Source organism: Urocampus carinirostris, chromosome 1 (assembly GCF_059441175.1).
Source record: "Urocampus carinirostris isolate Australia breed hairy pipefish chromosome 1, RoL_Ucar_1.0, whole genome shotgun sequence".
NCBI classification, from domain to species: Eukaryota; Metazoa; Chordata; class Actinopteri; order Syngnathiformes; family Syngnathidae; genus Urocampus; species Urocampus carinirostris.
This window is the reverse complement of record NC_142349.1, coordinates 58,118,009-58,142,183: the sequence shown is the minus strand read 5'-3', so window position 1 is coordinate 58,142,183 and position 24,175 is coordinate 58,118,009. Positions and strand designations below refer to the sequence as shown.

Genomic DNA, 24,175 nt, shown 5'->3' with positions numbered 1-24,175 from the left:
AATGAAAGTAAAGAAAAAGTGCTCTAAATTAAAGAAAAACACATTCCAAAAGACAAATATTGCATATAAATAAAATTGTTTCATTTTTAGTCCCCCATCAACGTCCCCTCTCCTCTCTGCATTCTTCTCCACCAGTTCATCATATGTGAAATGTAATTTTTCCTTCACGCGTATTTTTCTTTATGATGTTATAGATATATCCTTTTTTGTTAATTCAATGTTTTTAATCTAAGATACAGGGGACTCTGTGGGCATTTTCTATTTACCATAGGTTTTTAGCACCCACCATACAGCAATTTCACCGAATGACCCCCACCTTGAAATTGATTAATGTGGTATCCAGGGGGTATACTGGAGGTGAAAGTCGTATGTGAGTCTTACTGAGATGTTCCTGATTGGTGTTGATGTTGTATTCTTTGATGGTACAAGCCAAACTGAAGAGCTGGATAAGCCAGCACTTGTTGGGGATCAGAGAGTTGATGTAACCACAAGCCAGGATCTGTCAACAACAGCAAAGCAGAACTAAAATCAACCATTCATTTTTTTACATGGCTGCAATTAAAACAATTAAAATTTCACTTCTTAAACTCGTATTTAACTCAAATTCACATTAAAACAAAGAAGACATTGCATGTGATGGTGCATTCAATTTGGATTACATTTAATGAAAAACATGTGCTACATTGGCTTTTGTGAATAAATGTTATAATGGTAGCTAAAAGATTACATTTTGAAATATATATTTTTTTTTAATGTTGAAACATGAATTATTTTTTTAGCACTATTGTAAGCACTTAAGTCGGCTATTATAGGTTGACTTTATTAATTAGCCAATATTAGTATTTGTTATTTAATTTTAAAATTGGAAAATAATACACAATAATAATAAGATAAATCATCATCATAAACGTCACCATGCATAATTTTCTTAAGAGGTTATAGTAATTTAAAACTACCCAGGAAAATATGCCATTGAAATTATTTTAGCCTCCAAAAAATTTAAAATGTTTTTACCCCAATTGTCAACGTGAAAAAATAAATACAAGTGAAATAAACGTTTTTATTAAATCAACTATGTATTTTAATATCAAATAGACATGTAATACAAATATTCTATTTCTATACAAAAAAAATTTTTTCATTCAACATGATTTAATCCAATTACGTCGAACTAATATTTTATAAGTGTAAAATGTAAAAAACTATATTAACTACCTATTTCAAAAGACAACTTTGGATAGAATTATTATTTCGTAAATACAACTATTTTATAATATACAATAATGTTTCTGTTAAAAATAATTTATTTAAGGGTCCGCAACCAAATTTTGTCCCGACCCACGAGTTAAGCTATTATTTGAGTAAAATCACATAATTTACTGGTATTTAAAGTGTATATCCATCCATCCATCCATCATCTGCACCGCTTATCCTCAGTGGAATGCGGGGGTGCTGGAGCCCATCTTAGCTGTCTTCGGGCAGTGGGCAGGGAACACCCTGAACTGGTTGCCAGCCAGTCGCAGGGCACACAGAGACAGACAACTCGCTCGCTCATTTACACCTAGGGACAATTTGGACCGGCCAATTAACGGGATATCATGTTTTTGGGAATGTGGGAGGAAACTGGAGTGCCCGGAGGAAACCCACACAAGCACGGGGAGAACATGCAAACTCCACACAGGAAGGTTCGATATCACAACCTCAGAACTGTGCCGCACACGCGCTAACCAGTATGTATGTATTCTATTCATATTTTTATATTTATTTTTTTATTGAATTTGTTATTGTTTTGTATACATGTATGCCAGAGAGGATTCTTGTTGTCGTGTCCTACCCAAACAGAAAAGCGCTCCTTTCTTTCACCTCTACTCACAGATAAAATGTTTTTCATGGTGATGACAAATATGTTGTAGGCGATGAGGAAGTCCCAATAATGGAGAATCTTCTTGATTGGCTTGAGCAGGAGCTCGCCGCCAAAAAGCAGGAAGTAGAAACAAGCCACCAGGTAGCCCATGCAGAAAATGCTGATGCGCGTGGTGCCCGTGATGAAGATGATAGTCAGCACAAACCAGAACAGGTAGCTGAACATGATAACCTTTAGCATGTCCAAGTACGACCTGTGTGCAAAACAGAGGTAAGATCTTAATCCCAAACCTGAACAACCCCAAATTTGGGCTGGGTTGGGCCTAAAATGTCAGCCATTACATTCGTGTCGGGCCGGCTTTTCTCTCGTTGCCTTTTAAAAAAAAATATTATACACCTGTTATTGTTCTTCTTTGTCTCTCTGCCTCTCTAGCTCTTAAAGTGCCATGCTAAATTGTTAAGGATGTCCTGCTGCTGTGATTTATGTCCCAACTTTCAATCAACATGACAGACATTTCCCGTCAACTTTTTAAAAATAAATCCGTCAATGATGGAAACTAGTCGCTTAAACTCTGCAGACACAGAAATATAAAAAATGTCAACGTTTAGACAAGGGGTCCCCAAACTGTTTTTCTGTGAGGGCCACAAAACTTTTCTCTTCTCTGATGAGAGGCCGGGGCAAGTTTGTAACAGTAAAAGTGTGACAATTGCAGGATTGCCTAAATGCCAAAATTAATTGTTTTCCAGAAAACAAAAATCAAATAACCCTTCTGGATACTTCAAAGAACACTGTCACAAATTAAATAAAGACACTGTAAATTAAACAAACAAAAAAATAACCATCTCTGGATTCCTTATAGAACAAAAGCCAGAAAATAAATAACACTATTTCTGAAATAAATAATAACCAAATAACACTCTGACAATGCCAATTAATTATATTCTTCTATTCTAAGCATTATAAATGACATATTTATTGTCATTGTAACATGTTAAACCCACAAGAAAATTAACTTTCGTATCTGGTACCGTGACTAAAGATAGTATGATGAGATAAACCCCCATGCCTTTTCATAAGTCATCTTTATCGCTGGTTGTTAGGTGGTAATAGTTTAGCGCTCTCACGGCAGCAACCCAAGTTTGAATCTTGTTACAACCAGACTGAGTTCTTTTTTTAGGTTGGGCATCAAAATGCTTCCAGACTTGGATTAGGTCGGGCTGGATGTTCTAGGCCCCATCTGACCTCTGGTCCAAAAGGTATGATGGAGAGCATGTCCACATATCCGCAAACATGACAGCTTCCATTACACAAGATGGACGTGCCGAAAAAGCCTATTTGGGTTGATCAATTGGTGCCTTGATGGGTGAAAATACCTTTTCCATACTTGAAAGCTATTTATTGAGTTAGAGCACAGGAGGGGAGGAAAAGTGCCTAAGTGGCGCAGTGACCGACAGAGTGTGTTTGCAGATTATGGATTTTAAACCCTCCCTCAAACCCAGTATCCGTAATTTGATCCTGGCGGGTTGCGAAACGGCAATGGAGTAAGTGCAGAGCGTTCGCAGCGTGCTCTCGACCTCGAGGCGAGGTTTTGTTGATGGACGGCGAGTGCGTTAATAAAAGACGTGTCCACTTTGTGCAGCAAAACACGGCAACGTGAAGCGCGTGCGATCGATGTCTGTGGACGAGAAGAGAAGTTTGCACCTTAAAACGCTGCTACAGTTTTAGGTCACATCCATGATCCATATAGACTCTTCGTACTTGAGGTCACGTTGCATTCACAGGAATTATAAGCGCCAAAAAGCAACTGAGCGGATGGCAGTTGGATATAGTAGTTGAATAAGCAGTTGACTTGAAACAAATATCAATAAACACGACAGAAGAATATGACCACGACTTTTTACGATGGTTATTTCTTGCTATAGGGGGCTAGGTTCTAAACCTAATTTGCCCTTTTAATGAAGACAGAAGACGGCGATGAAGATCTGCTATCAATCTGAGTGACTGGCAGCCAGCAAAATACTCCAGGATTTGCAGCAAGCATTTTTTACAGTGTGCATTTGATGTATTTCCGAGCAATTTTATGTTAAGTAGGTACGAGTCACGTCCAAGCCACTTAATGTAGCTACCAATAAGTTAGCATGTGCTACTGTAGCTGAATGTGTCTGACGTCTGTTGTGGATAAACACAATGGCCTATTCAAAAAGACCATAAATGATGACTGATATGAGCAAAGTCTGGTCAGATTAAGATCAAAATTTAGCAGATTAGTAGACAAAATTATCTATGAAATTTGTTCATTCTCTAAATCAAAAGGTTTTTGATCTTTTTGAAGCTAAAAGGTACATTTTTGTTATGATTAGCCCAAAGGGCTACCACTTTGATATGCATTTGTAAAACAACAATTTTATCGATCATGTTATTAGGATTTTGTTACTATGTTATTACCATGTTGTAAGAGAAGTAGGGTTAAAAGGGCTCATTCAACAAGTAAAACATCTGCCTTGTATATGAGCACAGAGCAATTTAAATATGTCAATGATAGGCTAATTAAAAAAAAAAAAAAAGTTTAAAAGATGACCGTATATTTAAAGACACTGATCATTGCAATGAGTTTTCGTGGCAGTTAAAAATCTTATTTTGGGGGGGGAATATGGCAAAACAAAAAAAAGTGGATAAATAATGTGGAAAAATAAAATCACATTTTTGGTTTAAAAAATTTACATTTTATTTTGAGGGGAAAATCATCAAGCTCTACATTTTGCATTGACAGTTAGCTATTAATATTTAATGTGGTTACAAGAGCCGTGACCCGCCTAGCAATGCTCCTAAATATTCTCTCTTATTGGATGGCGATGCGCACAATTTTTCATCTGATTGGTGATCATCACTGGTATTCATTTGCAGTATTCAGGCTATCCGTTCTTTAACCCCTCGTATAAAGTGTATTTACACAAAGTAAGGAAATATATGGACATATATTTGTACTGGCATAACACACCCAATCCATTATGCACATTTCCTTCACTCTGGATATTTTCATGCCGCAAAGCACTGTGGACTTGAAGTCACTCACGCTTGCCTCCAGATAGGATAGCTCACAGTCTATTCTCTGAGTGTAGTCAATGATAATGCGGGGAAATGTAACGAGAAACATATAGCAAGGAGTAGAGCTGCCTCCCAACTGCCCATCACCACCAGGGAAACAGAAGACAGTTCTGTGGACTGGCGCTTGTAAAGTGACGCCTAATTACAACAAAGTATGTATTTATCTGTAGAACCTCATAATGGAAAACAAAATCTGCTGTACACAGAGGACGCAAAGTCAAATGGTTCTATAGGTCGAATGGTAAAGTGACACTGCATCACTTTCTTTGATATGTCACAAAAACTCCGAACAGCAAAATCTTAAGTATGAGGCAGAAGTCGTACCTGCAATGGATAAAGTCAGGGACAGGGTTGTGTACACTAAAGGAAGAAGCATCCAGGTCCCGGCATATCTCCACGTTGTCCCCGGCCATGATGCGCACGGCAGCCTTGTTTTCATCATCAAACACTTGCCTCTGCATGGAGGCGCAAAGCAGCAGCATGAAGTCATCTGGAGAAATAGGAAAAAGTCTGAGCAAGCCTGAATTGGGTAGCAAATATCAAATGATGTGGAAATGCTTGCACATACAGATGAGGAAAGATGGATTGGGCCTGGAGAGAAAATCGGGAACATAAAGCCACTTCACCACGTTGGAGTCCGTGGTGGAGCTAGGGAATCTCCAAGGATAATCTGAAAACCATGCCATTCATTAAAAAGAAGAACTCTTGACAAAAATAGTTATCATACCTTTACAGGCTGCAGGGGGAATCCCAATGCAGACAAAGTATTGGAAGGTGAGCATGCACGCCAGAAAGCAGCAGTACTTTGGCCAGATCTCGGCAATGGCCTTCCTGCGGCGCCGGTACATGACTGTGACGAGGGCAAAGGCGTGCAGCATGGCGTAGAAGTCCATACGCTGTCCAATCACGTTCACACCCAGCAGCAGGCATGTCTGTGTCGAGATGGAAAAATGGAAGTCTTTGCATATTCGCGTTACGCCTAATGCACAATGAATCCGGAAATCTAAACCACTGGTTCTCAACTGATCAGACACCCACCATTTCACCCAAATGACAAGTTGCTACCCAAATCAAGAAAACATTTCCACTCCTCAAATGTATTCAATGAAAAAAGAGATATAGGAGAGTAAAAGAGAGGAAGTTATATTCACCTTTTTCTTAAAAAAAAAAAAGTTTTGTATATACTCGCATATGCATCGGCTCGCTACAACGGGTCAGGTGCAATCGACATTTCGTTCTGTGTACATTGTTACACAGAATGACAATACAAGGAAATTATTATTATTATTATTATTATTATTATATCAACCTACATTGTGTAAAATTGACCCCCTAAAAAGATTTAAAATATCCACATACTAAGTTAAATTCAATATATCAAGAAAGTGTGTACCTAAACATTGATAATTATTTAATTATGTACTTAATAAAGATGAATATACTGGTAAATAGCTAAAAAATGTCTATCAACAGAGCTTTTATCACTCTATTTAGCAATCGTTTCCTTCTTCGACTCGATCGTTGTCACTGCTTTCAGTTTTTCCGCCCCCTTATCACCTGGAATCCATTAAAGATTAAATGTCCCTCGCAAATGTGCCAATTAACTGAACGAGGTAGAAGAGATGTTAATTGACCCTATGTATTTTTTCTTCTTACTATTATTTTTCCAAGTAAAAGCCTGCAGCCCCTTGAACACAGGTCCGACCCACGAGTTGAGAAACACTGCGCTAGAGAAATATGCAAACCACACCACAGTGTATTGTGCCTGTGGTGCGTGTGAGAAATATGCACTCAGAGGAGGCATCACAAGATCACAGAGCGATTTAATCAACAACTTAATCACTGTCTTTTTAAAAAGCATCAGAAATAAAAGAAACCAAGCCAATTATTTGTGTGAGCTAAAATGTGTTATTTTTGTGGGGCGACTTTCCCCCTGTTTCGTTAATTTACCAAAGGTCAAACACAAACTAGAGCATGAAGAGGTTGGGAGGAATTCCCCCCAATATGACTCAAAGATCTCATTTCTAAAATAAATAATTAAATCTGTCATTCATCACAGTTAATAAGTCAAAAAGCCACACGATATGCCAAAATCCATAAAATAGCCCTCCCCATTCACAATATGCACACTATCAGCCTCTGCTCACAGCAATAGTCAACCAAGGATAACGGATCCCAGCCGAAAAGTTGATGTTCGTTTTAGGCAAAAAAAAAAAAGCACAAAAAAAAGAGCCGACAGGCCGGATAAAAGTGCGTTCTGCTGGTCAGCGGTGGCTTTTTAGTTAGTGGCTGCATGGGTGCAGTTCATTTCAGGCGGAAAGATTGGGGGATAAAAGAGCCATCAAATTTGCTCTCGCGGCCCCCACTCTGAGGAAAGCCATGACCAGAGGATAGTGGTTAATGGCCGCACAGTGCAGTTCACTTCAGAGAAAACAAGGGCCGCTAACCATATCTCATGTAGGCGGCAGTAGCTCAGGAGGTAGAGCGCTCGTCTTGGGATCAAGGGATCCCAGTTCTAATCCCGGCTCGTCCGTGTTACATGTCGAAGTGTCCTTGGGTAAGACACTGAAACCCTAATACCCCCAATAAGCAGGTTAGCGCCTTACATGGCTGCAAGGCCGCTATTGGGAAACGTGGAGCACATTGTAAAGCGCTTTGGGAAGTCATTGACTTGAAAAGCGCTATATAAAATGCAGATCATTTCATTTCATTTCATGTAATTTCTTTAGCTTCATAAAAGTCCGCATGCGGTGTCCGCAAAATTAAAATGCTTGCTGTGGATCGCAGTGGGACCGCAACAGAACACATCCTTTCCAAATGCAGTGGGCAATATAGGTTAGCCGGAAGTCAAAGAGGAAAGAAAAATAACCTCTAGTCCAAACTTGTAGAAGAAGTAGTTGATGAAGTATTTGATGAAGCACACAATGCCCACGTCCAGATGTTGGCGAGTCACGTCGTGGAAGATGATACGAGCAGCGGGAGGCGACAACTTGTTTCTTAGGCGGAAGTACAGCTGGTGGCGGTAAATCGTCACCTCGAAGGCCAGCAGGGCCAGGATTAGGAGGTTGTGCTGTGTGCAAAAACACACTTTTTTTTTTAATGTTTTTTTTTTAATCAAAAACTTGCAAGCACAGTGTAAATAGGTGGGAGGCAAGGTGGGTCTGTCAAGAAAGCAAATGATTGTTGGACTGAGATTTACAAAGTGTAATAAATCTGCAAATCTAGGAACTCTGTCGGGACCCATTTTATTCTCAACTTACCCTGATGTATCCCAGCAAGTCGTCCGTCTTTTGCAAGCCCACCCAATTTGCAGGATCCACCAGGCCGCTGTAAAGCAAGGAGCCCTGCATCTCCTTCTCTCGTTCACTGGTGTAGGCATCAGGCTGTCACAGAAAGTACACTTGGACTCATCCAGCGATACTGGCAACATTGATCGCCATGGCAATGGTGATCGTTTCTCACCATAGTGCAATTCTTAGAGTAGGTGAGTGGCTTGATGGACTCAAGCTGGTACAGCATTTTGCACACAATGATAACACATGTCCAGACACTGCACACTTTGGAAGCCAGGGGCCGATACTGGCTGTAAGGCAGTGCAAAGGCCCATGAGGCCAGGAACACGTAGTTTAGCAGCGACACCTGTGTGGTAGAAAGAATGTTACTGTCCGATATGAACCGAACACAAATTACTTTTTTGTACTTTTTAAGCTTTTTACTGATAAGTGAAGAGTCAGCAACAAATCTTGATACATTTGTTAGGAAATGATAGGAAACAGAGTAACTTTTTAGACATCAATTTATACTTGAATATATGCACAATATGTGCTTGAAAGACTCATAGTTGTTGAGAAATGTGTATTGATTATTTAGAAATTTAACTAAAGTGACAGTGTGTGATAATGCACCGCTGGAGGTCGTAGTTAAGAATGGAACTGATGAGTGTGCATTCAAAGAAAGAAACACAATTGAAGCCTTTAAATTCTTTCATTGGAAAAAATGAATTTCAGTCAGGAAATGAAACCTGGTGTTAATCCCCACGAGTGACAACAAAAGCCCAAATGAGCTGGATACACCCGAAGCAGCTGAAAAGAGTAAATAGCTCTACCTCTCGGATGGATACAAGTACAATGTAGCAGGACACAATCTTGATGATGTGGATCTCTAGCAGCCACCAGATGAATAGCTGAAGTTTATGGAAGTACTCCAGGAACTTGAGGAAGAGCACGGTCAGCCTGTCCATCACTAGGTGCCATTTGCTCTTCAGGTCTGGATACGAAAGTGAATGTCATTTATAATAGACAAACGAGTGTTTAATCGTGACAAAATGTGTTACTTTTCTGTACCAGACATACACAAGGTGTACCAAACATGTTTTAATGTTTTGTACTTCTTTGGCAAGTCATTGCTTTCATAAATTTGCTTAATATGTACAGCTAACATAATGCCACTTGAAGAGAGAGGGATTTGTTTTTCTTACCTAAGGGCACATGTGACATGAAATATTAGCACCATTGTATAATGTTTGAAAGTGACGTATTATCACATCATGAATACCGCAATAATCATAAATATATATGCGCTTCCTGCAATATTTATATGTCAGTATTATGGCGCCTATAATAGTTTGTCATTATTTATTATAGTTATTATTGACAAAAAGTCAGATTACAGAAGCTTTACTATTTTTTATTTCTAAACAAAAATAAAGACACACATTAAAGTAATTGGATTTTGCAGGTGTTTACATTTTTTGCCAAATATAACATACAGTTAAAGAGAACCGCAGGTTCAAGAGCGTTCTCTATTCAGGCCCCGATGTTGTGGAATGCTCTGCCCCCTGAGATTCGATCTGCAACCTCAGTGGAACTGTCTAAATCTAGGCATAAAACACACTTCTATTCTATAGCTTATTAATGACCTATATTTTATGTTGAAAATTGCTGTGTATTATTTGTTATTGCAACATCCATTGCAGCCTGGTCATCCTGGAAGGGGATTACCTCATGTACAGTCCCTTCTCAAGGTTTCTTCATTTTCCTCATGTTGAGGATTTTGCCCTCATGAAGGTTTCATATCAGGGGATGGTGTAATAATAGCATGTGGTTTGCAATAATCTGTAGTCTGTGCAGCCCTTTGAGACTCTTTGTGAATAAGGGCTACACAAAAAAACATGACCTGACTTGACTGTAAAGGTTATCGGTATGAGTAGGAAAAAATGTTCTTGTGCATTTCAAGTCAATTATCTTGCATGATAAATGGGAGAAAGAAAGTAACGGTCCTCTCACAGGTGGAGATGAAAAATGTTGCACGTGTTTCTGTCATTAATGTACAAACTTTTGCAATACGTTGTATGCAAGTTAACTTAGCTTCAAAGCTTCCATTTCCAAACTACCACAAAGTTGCTTTAAAGTGATATTGCATAAAATTTAGTGCCTCCTAATGGTACAAAACAACTTCAAAATGACATTGATTTAAATAATGAATAAAAATATATGATCCGTCATATAAAGGTGCATTCCTTTTTAAATACTCGTAGGTGGAGAAATCCCCCTCGGATGGGTCTGGCCTTGATGCGGCGAGGGGGCTTGCGTGTTCCAGTGACCCTGGAGAGCGATACCGTCGGGAGCTTGCTCCTGGTAGGGTCACCCATGGCGGGCCGGTCTCCGGGGTAGGTTCCAGACAAACAAAGACCCCAGCGTGTCGGTACGCTGTGAGGTGGCAGCCCCACCAACCGACTATCCTGCGGAGGGCTAACAACTCACCCAGGAGAAACACACTTTGTTACGAAACTGACCAGAGAAAGAAGCCGGACTGACCAACACGGTAACAGACCCCAGCCTGCCCCCGACCAACGAGTACGGATCGATCTTCGTCATAAGACCTGTGTCGCCACCTGGAATGTCCAGACACTCCTTCGCCCCGGAGCTGCCACCCTGCTGTCCCGAGAGCTCTGTCGCTATAACATCACCATGGCAGGGCTCTGTGAAGTACGATGGCAAGGCAATGGTGAAACAACAGCTGGCAACCATTGCTACATCTGGAGTGGCCCCGAGAGTCGGACCGGCCTTTACGGTGTGGCTCTTGCCATTCCAAAAGCCCTCCGGAGGTCCCTCATCAGCTGGACACCAATAAGCGACAGACTACTGTCTGCTCGATTCCTCCACCATCACGGCAAGATGACAGTGATCGTCGCCTACGCCCCCACCGATGTCGCTGATGAGGATGCGAAGGACGCGTTCTTTGACCAACTCCACCAGGCTGTCAACCAAGCCCCACCACACGACGTCACCATCATCCTCACTGATGCCAACGCCACTCTATCCAGCAATGATCGGTCCCCCGGCTCACCTGTCGGCACCACCTTCGTTGACAGCACAACAAACGACAATGGCAACCGCCTCCTCCTCCTCTGCCACCAAAACAACCTTTGTGTTGCTGACACCTGGTTTCCCCGGAAATGCATCCATCACTGGACGTGGTACAGCCCAGATGGCAGAACCAGGAAGGCATTAGACCACATCCTGATATCACGACGCTGGAAGTCGTTTGTAACCAACTGCCGGGTGTTCAGAGGAGCACAGCTTGGCAACACAGACCATCGTCTGCTGGTGGCCCAGCTCAAGCTAAAGCTCCGAGCCAACCAGCACAAGACTCTGCCTCGCCCCGACTCCTCCCGACTCAGCGACCCCAACATCGCCAGAGACTTCAGCTGCTCCATCCGCCGCTCTCTTGATACCCTGGCTCCTGACAAGCTGACAGACTGGGCGGCCTTCAAGGAAAGTGTCCTCCAGTCTGCTCACAATGTCCTCGGACGCCCGCGATCCTCCCCGAGAAAGCCCTGGATATCAGAGAGGACACTAAACATCATAGACCAGCGGCGTGAGGCCCGACTCCGAGGCGACCTCACAGAGTATCGGAGACTGAATCGCCTGCGCAATGTGGCCATTGCTGAAGATAGGGAGAGGTTTTGGCAGGCAGAAGCCCAACAGCTTGAGTCCGCGGCCAACAACAACAACATGAGCCGCGTATTCAGTCTACTACGCCAAGCCCGTAGCGGCCCACACATAAAGACAGCCCTGGTAAAGGACTCAGACGGCAACCTCATCATGACAGAAGCCAACTGCCTCGAGCGCTGGAAGGAGCACTTTAGCCTCCTCTTGCAGCACAGCACCATCCCGGCTGATCCCACCCTCCTAGGGGCTGCGAGCACAGCACCTCCTAACGACACCTGCTGCACAGACCCTGTAACACCCGAGGAAGTGAGAGCTGCTCTGAAGAAGCTGAACACCAAGAAAGCCCCCGGCATCTGTGCCATTACCGGCGAGATGCTCAAGGCCGGCGGTGATGGCATGGTGGAGTGGCTAACCCGCCTATTCAACCAGGTGTGGGAATCGGAGCAGCTGCCCACCGACTGGACCAGAGGAGTCATCTTGCCCTTCTGGAAATGCAAGGGCGACAGGCTTGTCTGTGGAAACCACAGGGGCATAACCTTACTCTCCATCCCGGGCAAGGTCTTTACCAGGATCTTGCTCAGCCGTGCCCTTCCAGCAATCAGAAGCTGCCGCCGTCCCCAGCAGGCTGGCTTTATGCCCAACCGCTCCACAACGGACCACATCTCTGCCGTCCGTTTGCTGATAGAAAAGACCCGTGAATTCCGTAAAGATCGCCATCTATATATCGGATTCATTGATCTGAAGGCCGCCTTTGACACCGTCTGCCACTCTTCACTGTGGAACATCCTCCAAGCTCTCAGAGCACCACCCAAGATCATAGCCCTGTTCAAGCTGCTCTACAGCAACACAGAGAGCTGTGTCCGTATCAACGGCATTGACTCCGACTGGTTTGCTATCTCCAGCGGCGTTCGCCAAGGCTGTGTGGCTGCTCCCGACCTTTTTAATTGCATCATCGACCATCTGATGTTCAGGGTTAGTGAGCGCATCCCCGGAGTGTCTTTCGGCAACTACCACCTGACTGACCTGGATTATGCTGACGACACCATCATTCTCAGCACTTCCTACAGCCAGCTGAGAGACGCTCTGGGCATTTACAGCGAAGAGGCAGCGCGGCTTGGCCTGCAAGTGAGTTGGACGAAAACCAAGTTCATGTATGTCGGTGATGGACCAGATCCACCTCCCATCCAAATTGGTAGCGACATCGTAGAGCCTGTCAAGAGCTTTGTATATCTGGGGTCCATGGTGACAGACAATGGGGACCTAAAACCAGAGATTCTCCGCAGAAGAGCCCTGGCAGCATCTGCTCTGCAGTCTCTCTGGAAACCACTCTGGCGGCACCAGACCATCGCACGCAAGACGAAGCTCCGCATTTACAACCTCGCCGTACTCTCTATCCTGCTTTATGGCTCAGAAACATGGCCCCTGAACGACACCCTGGCCACAAGAATCGATGGTTTTGATAGCAGGGCTCTCAGAACCATCGAGAACATCAGGTGGCCCCAGCGAGTCTCCAATAAAGAGCTCAGAGCCCGCACGTGCCAGCCCCAAGCATCTTCCTTGGTCGCACAACGCCGCACCCGCTGGTTTGGCCATGTCCTTCGTCTACCACCAGACCATCCGACACGAGCCATTCTCCAGTTTGACCCAAAGGCCGCAGGCTGGAGACGACCACGAGGGAAACCCCGCACTCGATGGCTCGACGTCGTTGCGGGCGACCTCCAACAACACGGAGTTGCCGTAGAGGATGCAGAACAGCTGGCACAAGACCGCCAGCATTGGAAAAACCTGGTTCATCTGGTCGGCTCAACGCACAGGGACGGGACCCCCCGACCTTCGCTGGAGCAATAAGTAAGTAAGTAGGTGGAGAAATGTATATTTATTTGATATATCATAATCCTTACGAAGAGGAACCTGACACAATCATCCACGATCTTGCTGCTATGAGTACCCAAAAACCTTGCAAAAAGTTGGGCAAAAAAATAAGGAAAAATGTGAGAATTGGTCTCTTTTCAGTCGCTTTGGTTTATATTATTCCTTGTGCTTTTTAGCACTCATTTTCAGAAGCACTACACAATACAGCGTCATTCAGTAAGAAAATAATACACAGTGTGTCTTTAAAGCTTTAACCGATCTTCAAAGCTTTGGCAGTCTTATGTGGAAACGTATGTTCAAAACGTGTACTTGAAGCACAATATTATTCTTCATCTCCATAGGATGCTTGACATATTACAGCCTCTGGAGTCCCGAGAACAAAATGTGCTAAACTGGACGTGAGAATGAGCAGATAAACAGATATGACACGGAACCCTCACATTTTAGGGCGTTCCGCTCTCAATGCATATCTGGCAAAGAAAGTACATATGAGACGGACTTCAATAAATTGGATTTGCAAAAAAAAATATTTTTTCTTACTCATGCACAACCCCCATCTGCAATCTGTATCTTTTACGACCTTTGAAAGTGAAGATAAGTATGTGACTTGCAGGTCCCACCCTTTTGTGTCAATGCGTACGCAAAAAAAGACACAGAGTGATTTTGGGGCTTTTCCAGATGTCTTCATCGCATCAACAATTGCTTGGGGGGAAAAAAGGGGAGAAACCAGGTACATGTGCACAATTACAGTCCTGCCTCTTTCTCGCGAAAGTTGGCAATGGTTGAGCCACACCAATCTGTGTTCCAAAAACATTCCAAAAAGGTGTTAACTGTGTAATGAAAGTAACACAAACATATTTAAGAAAATTAAAAATGTTTTTAGAACAAACACAACTTTTTCGTGAATCATCAGCATTGCTTTCATACACCTTTTTCATGGGCAAATGCAAGCACTTTTTAAAGACTTTCAAAGTCAATTTTTTCGAATTTCCCCAGTACCATTCAAAGAAAAAAAATCCAACATTATGCAGGGGTTTTTCTAGCTTTACTTTTGAAAATCATTAGGATTGAAATGAATGGGGTGTATTTTTTACCTTTTTAAAGACACATTTAAATCGAGACAAGTGTCTGCTTTGGATAAATCTATTTGGTTGTCCACCGCACCAACTCAAAGTGGATAAAGTTAAAAAGAATGTCTACATCGGTTCTAAGGTAAGTCAGCATAGCATTCGAGGCAACATATTGTTACTTTGCTGGAGAAAAATATAAAGTTATCTCTAACATTCGGCTGACATTAGCTGACTGCGTTCTACATAACCTCACTTTGTTTACTGGAAGTTCATTGTACTTAGGTAATCATACATGAGTGAAAACAAAGCCTATTTTACAAGTCATGTCAAGTTTGGTTAATCACATTTCTCACCATGCAGTGCATGAACAATGCTGATCCTCTAACTTGTTGTTTAAGATGATGATGCAAAAGAGCCGAGGTCTATCACGTTTACATTGTGACTTGTATACTTTTGCCTGAAGCTGAAGCTTTTCATTGACAAGTTCAACAATTAAATAAATAATACAACCTTCCATTGCGTAGTTCAGGCCCTTTTGGTGACTTAAAGATGGTGTCTGATCTCCCTGGGCCCAAAAAGCATCAATTGCCTCCTGTGACACTTTGGAGTGAGTAAAGGTGGCGGGTTTGGGCAGAGGTCAGTACATTTAGTTCTTTTGAGTAGTAGTTTTAACTAGGTTTGAGTACTTTGACTAGTTTTTGAAGTTGTTCCAAGACGTTTTTACTATTTGGGTTCCTCATATTTACTCTTCAATGGTAGCATATGAACTGTGGACATGGATTTGATCATTTATGAAATCATCCATCAAAAAAAAATCTTTAAAAATAAATAAATAGAAACCACTGCAAAGTCTTCTAAGGCCATGACAATTCTCCAAGGAAAACTTTTAAAAACAGTTAGAATTTTAATCTGCAATCCCCCTTCCCCCCTACTGCATCCACCCACTAACTCCACTGTGCCAGCTCAAGTCACGTCACACAAAAGACGTATGTATGCATGTTCATTTTTTTCTTAAAATGTATTTCTATCTATAAAGCTATTTAAACCTATACATCAATTTTACTTAACAACCCCCACTTCAGAACAGATTCATGTCGTATCCCGGGGGTTTGCTGTGCTCTCAGCATGTTTGCTTGCACAGAAAAAAACATGCAGTGAGTGCTGGGGATATAAACAGAAAACGCCACATAAATATGACAGAGACTGAAAAATGTGCACAAGATGGGCCGCCGCCACTTTTTTGGGGGGCGGTGATTAACTGGTCCACTTTGGTCCAGGAGAGACACGTATGTAAATCATCTGGAAATCCCTCACCCCACAAACTTGTTTAAAAAGGCATCATGAGTTATTTTGAAGTTCACACTCAAATGTAACAAGAGCTGGGAACTGAGTCTGGTGGGACTCACACTTCCTGTGTTGTGCTTAAAGTAACATAAACCTGCATGGGAAGAATCAGAAAAATCTTTTTATGCTGCCTGTCCATTACAACTTTTCTCTACTTCTCTTAAGGGCTGCTCTCCAGCATAAACAACAAAAAAGAACTATTGCATCCACTCAAGGAAAATCATAATAGTCATGGTGATAAAATATATTTTTTGTACCTTACAGTACCATTTTGTACAATCTAGAACTTCTCTGAACTTTTCAGTCTTTTTCAGTATTTGTTTTTGTACATTTTAATACTTTTCCAGCAATTTTGTACTCTTTTGGTACTTAATACCTCTCAAACAGTACTTTTCAAAGATTTTTAGTAAATTTAAGTACTTTTTAATTCATTACACGTATATCACTTTCAGCACTTTTTACTCTCTCAGTACTTTGTCATACTTTAAGCATTGCATTCTAACAGCACAGTTTAGTACTTTTCAGAACTTTTCCGACTTCCCAAAGCGCTTTACAGTGTGCTTCACATTTCCCAAAAGCGGCCGTGCAGCCATGTAAGGCGCTAACCTGCTTATTGGGGGTATTAGGGGTTCAGTGTCTTACCCGAGGACACTTCAACATGTAACACGGAGGAGCCGGGATTCGAACTGCGATCTCCTTATCCCAAGACGAGCGCTCTACCTCCTGAGCCACTGCCTTCCCATACTTTCTTGTACTATTAGTACACTTTTACTACTTTGTAGTATTATTTAGTTCTTTTTTATCTTACTTTGTATGTATGATTTTGTACTTCTGGATTTTTCTTTCATACATTAAGTACTATTCCATAGGTTTAATGACCTATTAGCCTTTTTTTTTTTTTACTAATTTTCAGGACCTTTTAGTTCTTTTCGGTAGTACTTTAACTACTTTAGTCTATTTCAATACTTGTTCTCTTATTTTCATTATGTGGGTTTCTTATACTGCCACTTGAGCGGTAGCATCAGAAAAATGGAGATTATTTTCATTGTTTTTATAAAATCATCATTAAAAAACAATTATCAAAATAAACAAATATATAAATATAGTACAAAGTCCTATCAAAACAAAGTAATGCATTAAAAATGGTGACAAAACACTATATATATATATATATATATATATATATTTTTTTTTTTTTTGCACTATAATGACTTCTGCACCAAATGCAATATTGCACACCCCTTACGATACCAACGGTATCACGATAACAACTGTATGTAACATCCCACATGCCGACATTTCTTGTGTAAATACCATGTAAATTATAACTATAGCCTTATCCCCCTTGTTTTATAATCTTATCTTCTCTGTTCCTTTATTTTCTTGGCTCATACCTCACTGTTAATGTGTAAAACTGAAGTGTCATGCCCAATTTCGTTGTCACAATATGTTAACCCATTTTGTAACAATGACAATAAAGGTATATTCTATTCTATTCTAAAAGAAACTCAAGACTGGATTTTTTGGCATTAAAATGACTCTAAACTCCTAACTTTTTGGGGTCAAAACGAACGTCATCAATTTAATTTGATTTAATGATATGAATTTATTTTGTTCATACCCGAACTCTGTTCCGTGCTGTGTTCCGGCTCAGTTGCTGCACTGCTGAAGCGCTGGCTGTCTTCCGTGCTGGACTGCCTGGCATCAGAGAGGCTGCCGGGCTTGGTATCGCCGGCTGAAGAGGCCGAGTCGTCCGTCACCGATACCAGGATCTGTTCTCCTGGCACCGCCAGCTCTTCCTCTTTTCCCCTGGAGAGGGAAGCTTCTGCAGAGCTGGCGCTGAGCATGGTGAGGTCAGCCAGGCTGCCATCTGGGTGAGCCAGCCTGGTGGAATTTGTTAAAAATATTATTATTATAATTATTATTATGACACACGAATAATATGTGATTATGTAATTCTGCTGAGCACCTATGAGGACTTTCTATATCAGGGGTCACCAACCTTTTTGAAGCTGAGAGCAACTTTTTTGTTACTAATTTGCATTAAGGGCGACCAGTTTGATATGCATGTCTGAAATGACAACTCATCACGTTATTACTACGTTATTACCAGGTTGTAATTACCATGACTTATATCCTTAAGCAACCACTAAAATTTCATGCCAGGTATTACTTTATTTTATTGGAAAAAGTTAGAAGGTAGTTAACAAAAAAAATATTTTTCTATCATTTTAATTATTATTTTAGTTCTTTTAAGAAAAAAAGAATATATATATATATATATATATATATATATATATATATATATATATATATATATGTATATGTATACAAATAACCCTTAAAAACAAATTACAATTTCTGTGAAATCCCAAATTACAGCAAAACTATTAACCATTAAAAAAATTTAAAAAATCAGAGACCACAAGTTATAAGAAAAACATTTACTGTGAATTTAAGCAATATTATAATTACCCGATAAAAGAAAAGTTTAAAAAAAAAAAAAAAAAAAAAAAAAAAAAAAAAAAAAACTGAAACCGGTGCCGGGAATTAGTTTCTAAAGATTATTGACACTGTGCCTATTCCTTAACGAAAAATTGTGTGCCTTGCCTCGAAAAAGGTTAGGAAACATTGTAATAGAGAACCACCACTATTTTGCAATCTTTCAAAAAACAGAAAGGGAAAATATTCAGTTTCTGGAGTTTTATGAAGATCATGGATCATTAACTCTTGCCCCAGGTTGCCTCATAAATACTTTCGCCAAACCCATGCGCATTCATCGGCGTCTTTATAGAGCACTGTTACCGTTTCAACAGCTCAATTATTTTGCCGACATGGCAATGAATTATGATTTACGGCACTCTTTAAAATGCCATTCATGCCCTCATGAGCCCATAAACAGGACAACATACTCACACTCACGCACTGGAGCTGAGCCTATAAAGGCTCCAACGCAACCGTTCAGTATTTATTGAATTGCAATGACATTGCAACAGGCAAGACTGTGTGTCAATCACAAGCAATTGCATTCTAAATATCATTTTGATCACTACAAAGATGCTCATACTTACTTGTTACTTATTTTTTGCTTGATGCTGCTCGTGACAACAAGGTTGCACAGATGGGAGGGGAAGAGAAATCGACAACAGACTGAATGTACGTACGAAACAAATTGTTAAGAGGGGAGGCTTCAGGCTCTTTCAGCAGGTCATTTTGTTTTCAAGCATGCTTGTTGACGGGTTTGTTCAATAACTTTAAAACAGGAACTTTTCTGAGTTAATTAAAGGGCTACAGGCACAATGCATAGTGTAAAACAGGAACAAGAGAAAGACCCATGTCTGTTAGGTACCCCAAAACAAAGTAGAGTTGTTTTATAGCAGGCTTAAGAGTAAGTTTAGAGAGGACAGGTAGGAACCGAGCACCGTTATTTGAGACTGTATTGTTTGAGGAGGTGAAAAAAAATGAATCAGATCATAACAAAGGAAATAACAGATTGAAAGCAGTGACACAGCATTCGCATAGCATGACATTTGGTCAATTATTCACTTATTCTGTTTCCAAACAGCTGAACAGCATTACATTGTGTAAGTATTTTGTATGGACAGTATACCATTTTTTTCATGCAACACTACTATTTCTGCAGCTAATGTTCAGTTTCACCTCTTCACAATAACTCTAATACACCCTCAGAGCGTTTTCCATAAACAAGCAGTACAACTAAAATTCAACTTTAATTTCAGTTTATCAGAAAGAAAGAGTGGAAGAGTCAAAGAAAGAGCAAAGGAAGAGTGGAGGAAACAGCAGAAAGGCAGAGGTGCAGAAGAAAGAATGAAAGGAAGAGCAAAAGAAAGAGCAGAACAAAGGTGAAGGGAAGGAAGAGTGGAAGGGTGGAATGAAGAGCAGAAAAAAGGAAGGGCGGGACAAAGAGCAGAAGGAAGATCATAAGAAAGAGCAAAAAGAGGAGCGGAAGAAGAAGGGCAGAAGGAAGGAAGGCAGGCTAAAGGGAAGAAAGAAATTGCGAATGGAAGGAAGGGCGGAAGGAAAGAAGGAAGAAAGAATGGGAGAAAAAAAACTAAGAAAGAAAAAAGAAATACAAAAAATCAGTAAAAATATGAGAGGTAAAATTTGGAGAAGGAAAACAAAATTAATAAAGCAAAATAGTGTGAAAGAAACAAAGAGAGAGAAACAGATTAAAATAGAGAGACAGACAATGAATAAATACAAGGAAAAGAGTAATGAAGAAAGAGATCAAAACAGTGAGAAAAAATGAGAATTTAAAAGAGGGAAAAAGAAAGGGAGGGATAAAGAGAATATGGAAATGTTTTTGTTTATTTAGTCTCAATTTTGTTTATCTAAAGTTATTACTGAAAATCTCACAAAAACACACACCTCTTCCAGGCTTCGCAAACAACCGTGTTGTGCCCCGAACTCTCGGCATATACAAAGACCAGACAAGCAAAAGGGACTTTTTAAATATTAGTGTTTGCTGCATGTTTGCGTTTCGGAAAAAAACCCATATCAAAAAGAGTCGGTTACTCGACACGTCCGCTCGTGATGTTACCAAACAGGAGAGATGAGTGAGTGTGGAAGGACGCAAGGCAAAGGGACAAGGACTTGACGTGTGATCTGGGAGAATGCTGATGGATGACAAATAAAGCGAGCCTCTTACCCACCTATTCATGATCAGATACACACGCCCGCTGACTTTAGCATGGCTGTGAGAGGAAGAAAAGCAGTGGCGCAGACACAGAGTAAAAGAAAGTCACACAAAATGAAAAAAGGGACAAAAACACCACAAATACAAGACAAAAAAAATAATGGAAAGGTCTAGTAACAGGAAATGCATTATAAACTTCAAATAAGCAAAGGTGCGTAGAGTAGCCAAATATTTTACTCAAGTAAAAGTACCGTTACTCTAGAGTAACTACTCAAATAGAAGTAAAAAGTAGTCAACCAAATAATCACTAAAAATAAACAAAAAACTACTCAAGTACTGAGTAATTGTAGCAATGTATTATTTTTGCAACGTCTTATTTATTGTTTTTTTAAAAACACCATTTAATTAAATCATCAAATCATTAAAGTCTATCCAATAAAAAATACATTACAATTCTATGCAATTGGAAGTCTGTGTACTCAGACAATTTGTTTGGGTGAATCCTCTGTGGATTACAAAAAATATATGAGTGAAGCTCCAAAGAAAATCTTCCTCAGCCTGCTCACAAGGTCCACCTGGTGTTTTTGGGGGTCACTGGTAAAATTTAAATAAAATAATCGAGGTTTCTGACAAAATGAATGCACCTTTGTAGAAACAGACAAATAAGTACTTATGTGGAGGGGATTTAAGTAACAGGTTCAATGTAGCCTATTGTAGCAAAGTAAGAGTACAGTTTCTTCTTCACAAATCTAAACAAGTAAAAATATTCCAAGAAGTAAAAAATGTACCAAAACTTACTCAAGTAAATGTAATGGAGTAAATGTAACTGGATACTACCCAGCTCTGCAAATTGCTCCTTCAGGGCTTTATGCTATTGACTGAACTCCCTCCCAAAATGCTCCATTTCTCCCCCTTTGTTCAATTTAGAAGCTAGTATAATAAACTTTAATTAGTCTACCTATGGGTTCCAAGATTTGCAGTGATGCTAAAGTGAGAAGTAAAAACATGATAACCATGGAAACAAAGCTTGATATAATGAAGAAATACAAAGAAGACGTACACATGTTTACCTTTGCTTAAGGAATATGGCTATAAACGATAAGCAATCGGGACAATAAAGAATAAGAAAGCAATTAGAGCAACAAAGTGGATTTTTAAAATCTTTCTCAGCCCACAGTGGGACATTGAAGTACTCTTTACCACAACTGTCAGGTTGTTACACTGCTTGAAAAAGATGCTGTTTTGCTTCTATCTTTTACAGAGTGTTTCATTAAACAGAAACCCCCCGGGTAACTGCGTTGATAACTTACGATGTTTTCTCGATTCAATGTGGAAAGCAATGTTTTTTCAGCCCGTAGTTAAGGTATTTTCCCCAACATACAACAAAACAAGAAATATTTTTGCTTGCCGAAAAACTTGCATAATTCAAATTTTGATGTGCTCGTGCATATGTCTGTATGAGCTATGTGCCTCATACGTCTCCGAGATGCCTTTCTGCTATTGGTCGACATTGTATAAAATGCTGATGTGTTAATGGTTTGCGTCACGAAATCATAAAGATGCAGAAATACTTTTGGCTGATTTTCCTCCCACAATGCACCATTTTTTTCTCATGGTTCAGTTCAGACTCTCATGTAACATACTCATTTGTTTTAGCTCTGGGTCCCTTGACTTGAAGTGATGCCGGAGGGAAAAACAAGATGATAACAATAAAAATGCAGCTTAAGATAATAAAAATTACAAATATATCAAGGAAGGCAGACGCATTGTTACCCTCGCTAGTTAGGAAATATGGCCATAACCAATCAACATTCAGGACAATTGTTAAGCATTGTTGGCGATTAAAGCAAGAACTACTATTTTCGAAGTTCTATTGGCTGAAGTCATTTCTTTAAATGGTTCAGTTCAGAATCTTGGGTGCCTATAAAAGCTTTGATTTGAATGACACCATACCTGTTTTCCCTGTTTATCCAAAAACAAGGTTACAATGAATTCTTAATCAACAACTTTAAAATAAATTTGAGAACAAAGAAAAAAAGGAAAAAAAAAAACTTATCTTGATACCGTTCCCTTGGCCTTCACAGTAATATATTTATTTTTAACTTTGTGAGTTAGTGTGATACAATACCTTATTTTTAGTACTGCATTAGTTAGCAATGTGTCACACGGCTTGCAGTGATGCAAAAGGAGAAGCAAAAACATGATAACCATGGAAACAAAGCTTGTGTAATCAAGAAATATGAAGAAGGCACTTTTAGGCATTATTACAATTGTTAAGGAATAAAGCCAATCGACAATTTATTTAAGTGCGCATTTCATTAATAACTTGGGTTTACACTTCGTTTTGTATGTGGCTATTTTTAAGCAGTTTTAGGGGGAATCAGCCTCTACATACACCAGGTACACCATTGTACCAGCTCAACGCATGTCACACCAAAGGTTTACATGATGTAATTTTTCATTCAACATAAGTAGTACTTACCACATACTATTTTGTTATTTTATTGTTTTTATTAGTGATACTCGGGGTTTAGAACAAAATAGCTAATTACCATAGGTTTCCAGTCTTTGCCAGCAATTTTTTACGACCCCCACCTCAGAAAAGAATAATGTCCTATCCTGGGGGTATACAGTACTGGCTTATGTCTCAAACATCTCAGTTCAAGAACATCTGAAAGCATCGTTGCAAACCAGCCACTCCAGCAGCTCACGTGTTATTTTCGATTGTTCTCAGTTATTTTCGATTGTTCTCAGCTTAGGGATGCTGCTGGAAAAGTGAATTTCCCTTCGGGGATGAATAAAGTATCTATCTATCTATCTATCTATCTATCAAACAGTTACGAATAAAGAAATGTAAGGACACCATCTCACCTATAGATGGTGCTCTCCTCTTTAGCCACCACTGCCTGCAGGTCGGTGAGCTGCAAGAAGCGATCATGGAAGTAGTGTAAGTGGAGAATGCACACCAGCAGGAAGGAGGTAGGGATGAAGATCCTGGTGAATAGCTCGGCCACTGAAAATTTCTCGAGGCCCAGGTCCTTAAATCTTTAAACAAGGATTAAAAATGTTGTCTGTGACACAGTACATCGGAACCAAAATCGATTTTACCCGTCGTTGTTCCCAGCTGCGTCAGATCTGAACTGGAAGGTGTAAACGGCAATGAGGACCAGCATTGTGTACACCACCACGGACATCCAGAAGTATTTCAGGAGTCGTCGCCACCACTCGTAGTGCACCTAGGAATTACAAAATGGTCTTTTTCACTGATGAGGCACAAAATTGGCACATGTTAAACAGCGGCAATAAGTTG

The 24,175-nt window shown here is 40.3% G+C and overlaps 1 protein-coding gene across 2 annotated transcripts in view; it reads right to left on the bottom strand.

Moving 5' to 3' along the window:
• The window catches only part of piezo2b (piezo-type mechanosensitive ion channel component 2b), a 119,261-nt gene that overhangs the window by 34,919 nt on the left and 60,167 nt on the right, over positions 1-24,175 (bottom strand). For both annotated transcript variants that reach the window (XM_088346588.1, XM_088346590.1), the window contains exons 16-27: positions 23,974-24,101; positions 23,737-23,910; positions 17,830-18,092; positions 9,075-9,235; positions 8,432-8,608; positions 8,230-8,352; positions 7,839-8,039; positions 5,697-5,901; positions 5,538-5,639; positions 5,294-5,459; positions 1,874-2,117; positions 382-499 (exon numbers count right to left, since the gene is read on the bottom strand). In XM_088346588.1, the coding sequence (XP_088202714.1) occupies positions 382-499; positions 1,874-2,117; positions 5,294-5,459; positions 5,538-5,639; positions 5,697-5,901; positions 7,839-8,039; positions 8,230-8,352; positions 8,432-8,608; positions 9,075-9,235; positions 17,830-18,092; positions 23,737-23,910; positions 23,974-24,101 (2,062 nt within the window). The remainder of the gene's footprint in view (positions 1-381; positions 500-1,873; positions 2,118-5,293; positions 5,460-5,537; positions 5,640-5,696; positions 5,902-7,838; positions 8,040-8,229; positions 8,353-8,431; positions 8,609-9,074; positions 9,236-17,829; positions 18,093-23,736; positions 23,911-23,973; positions 24,102-24,175) is intronic.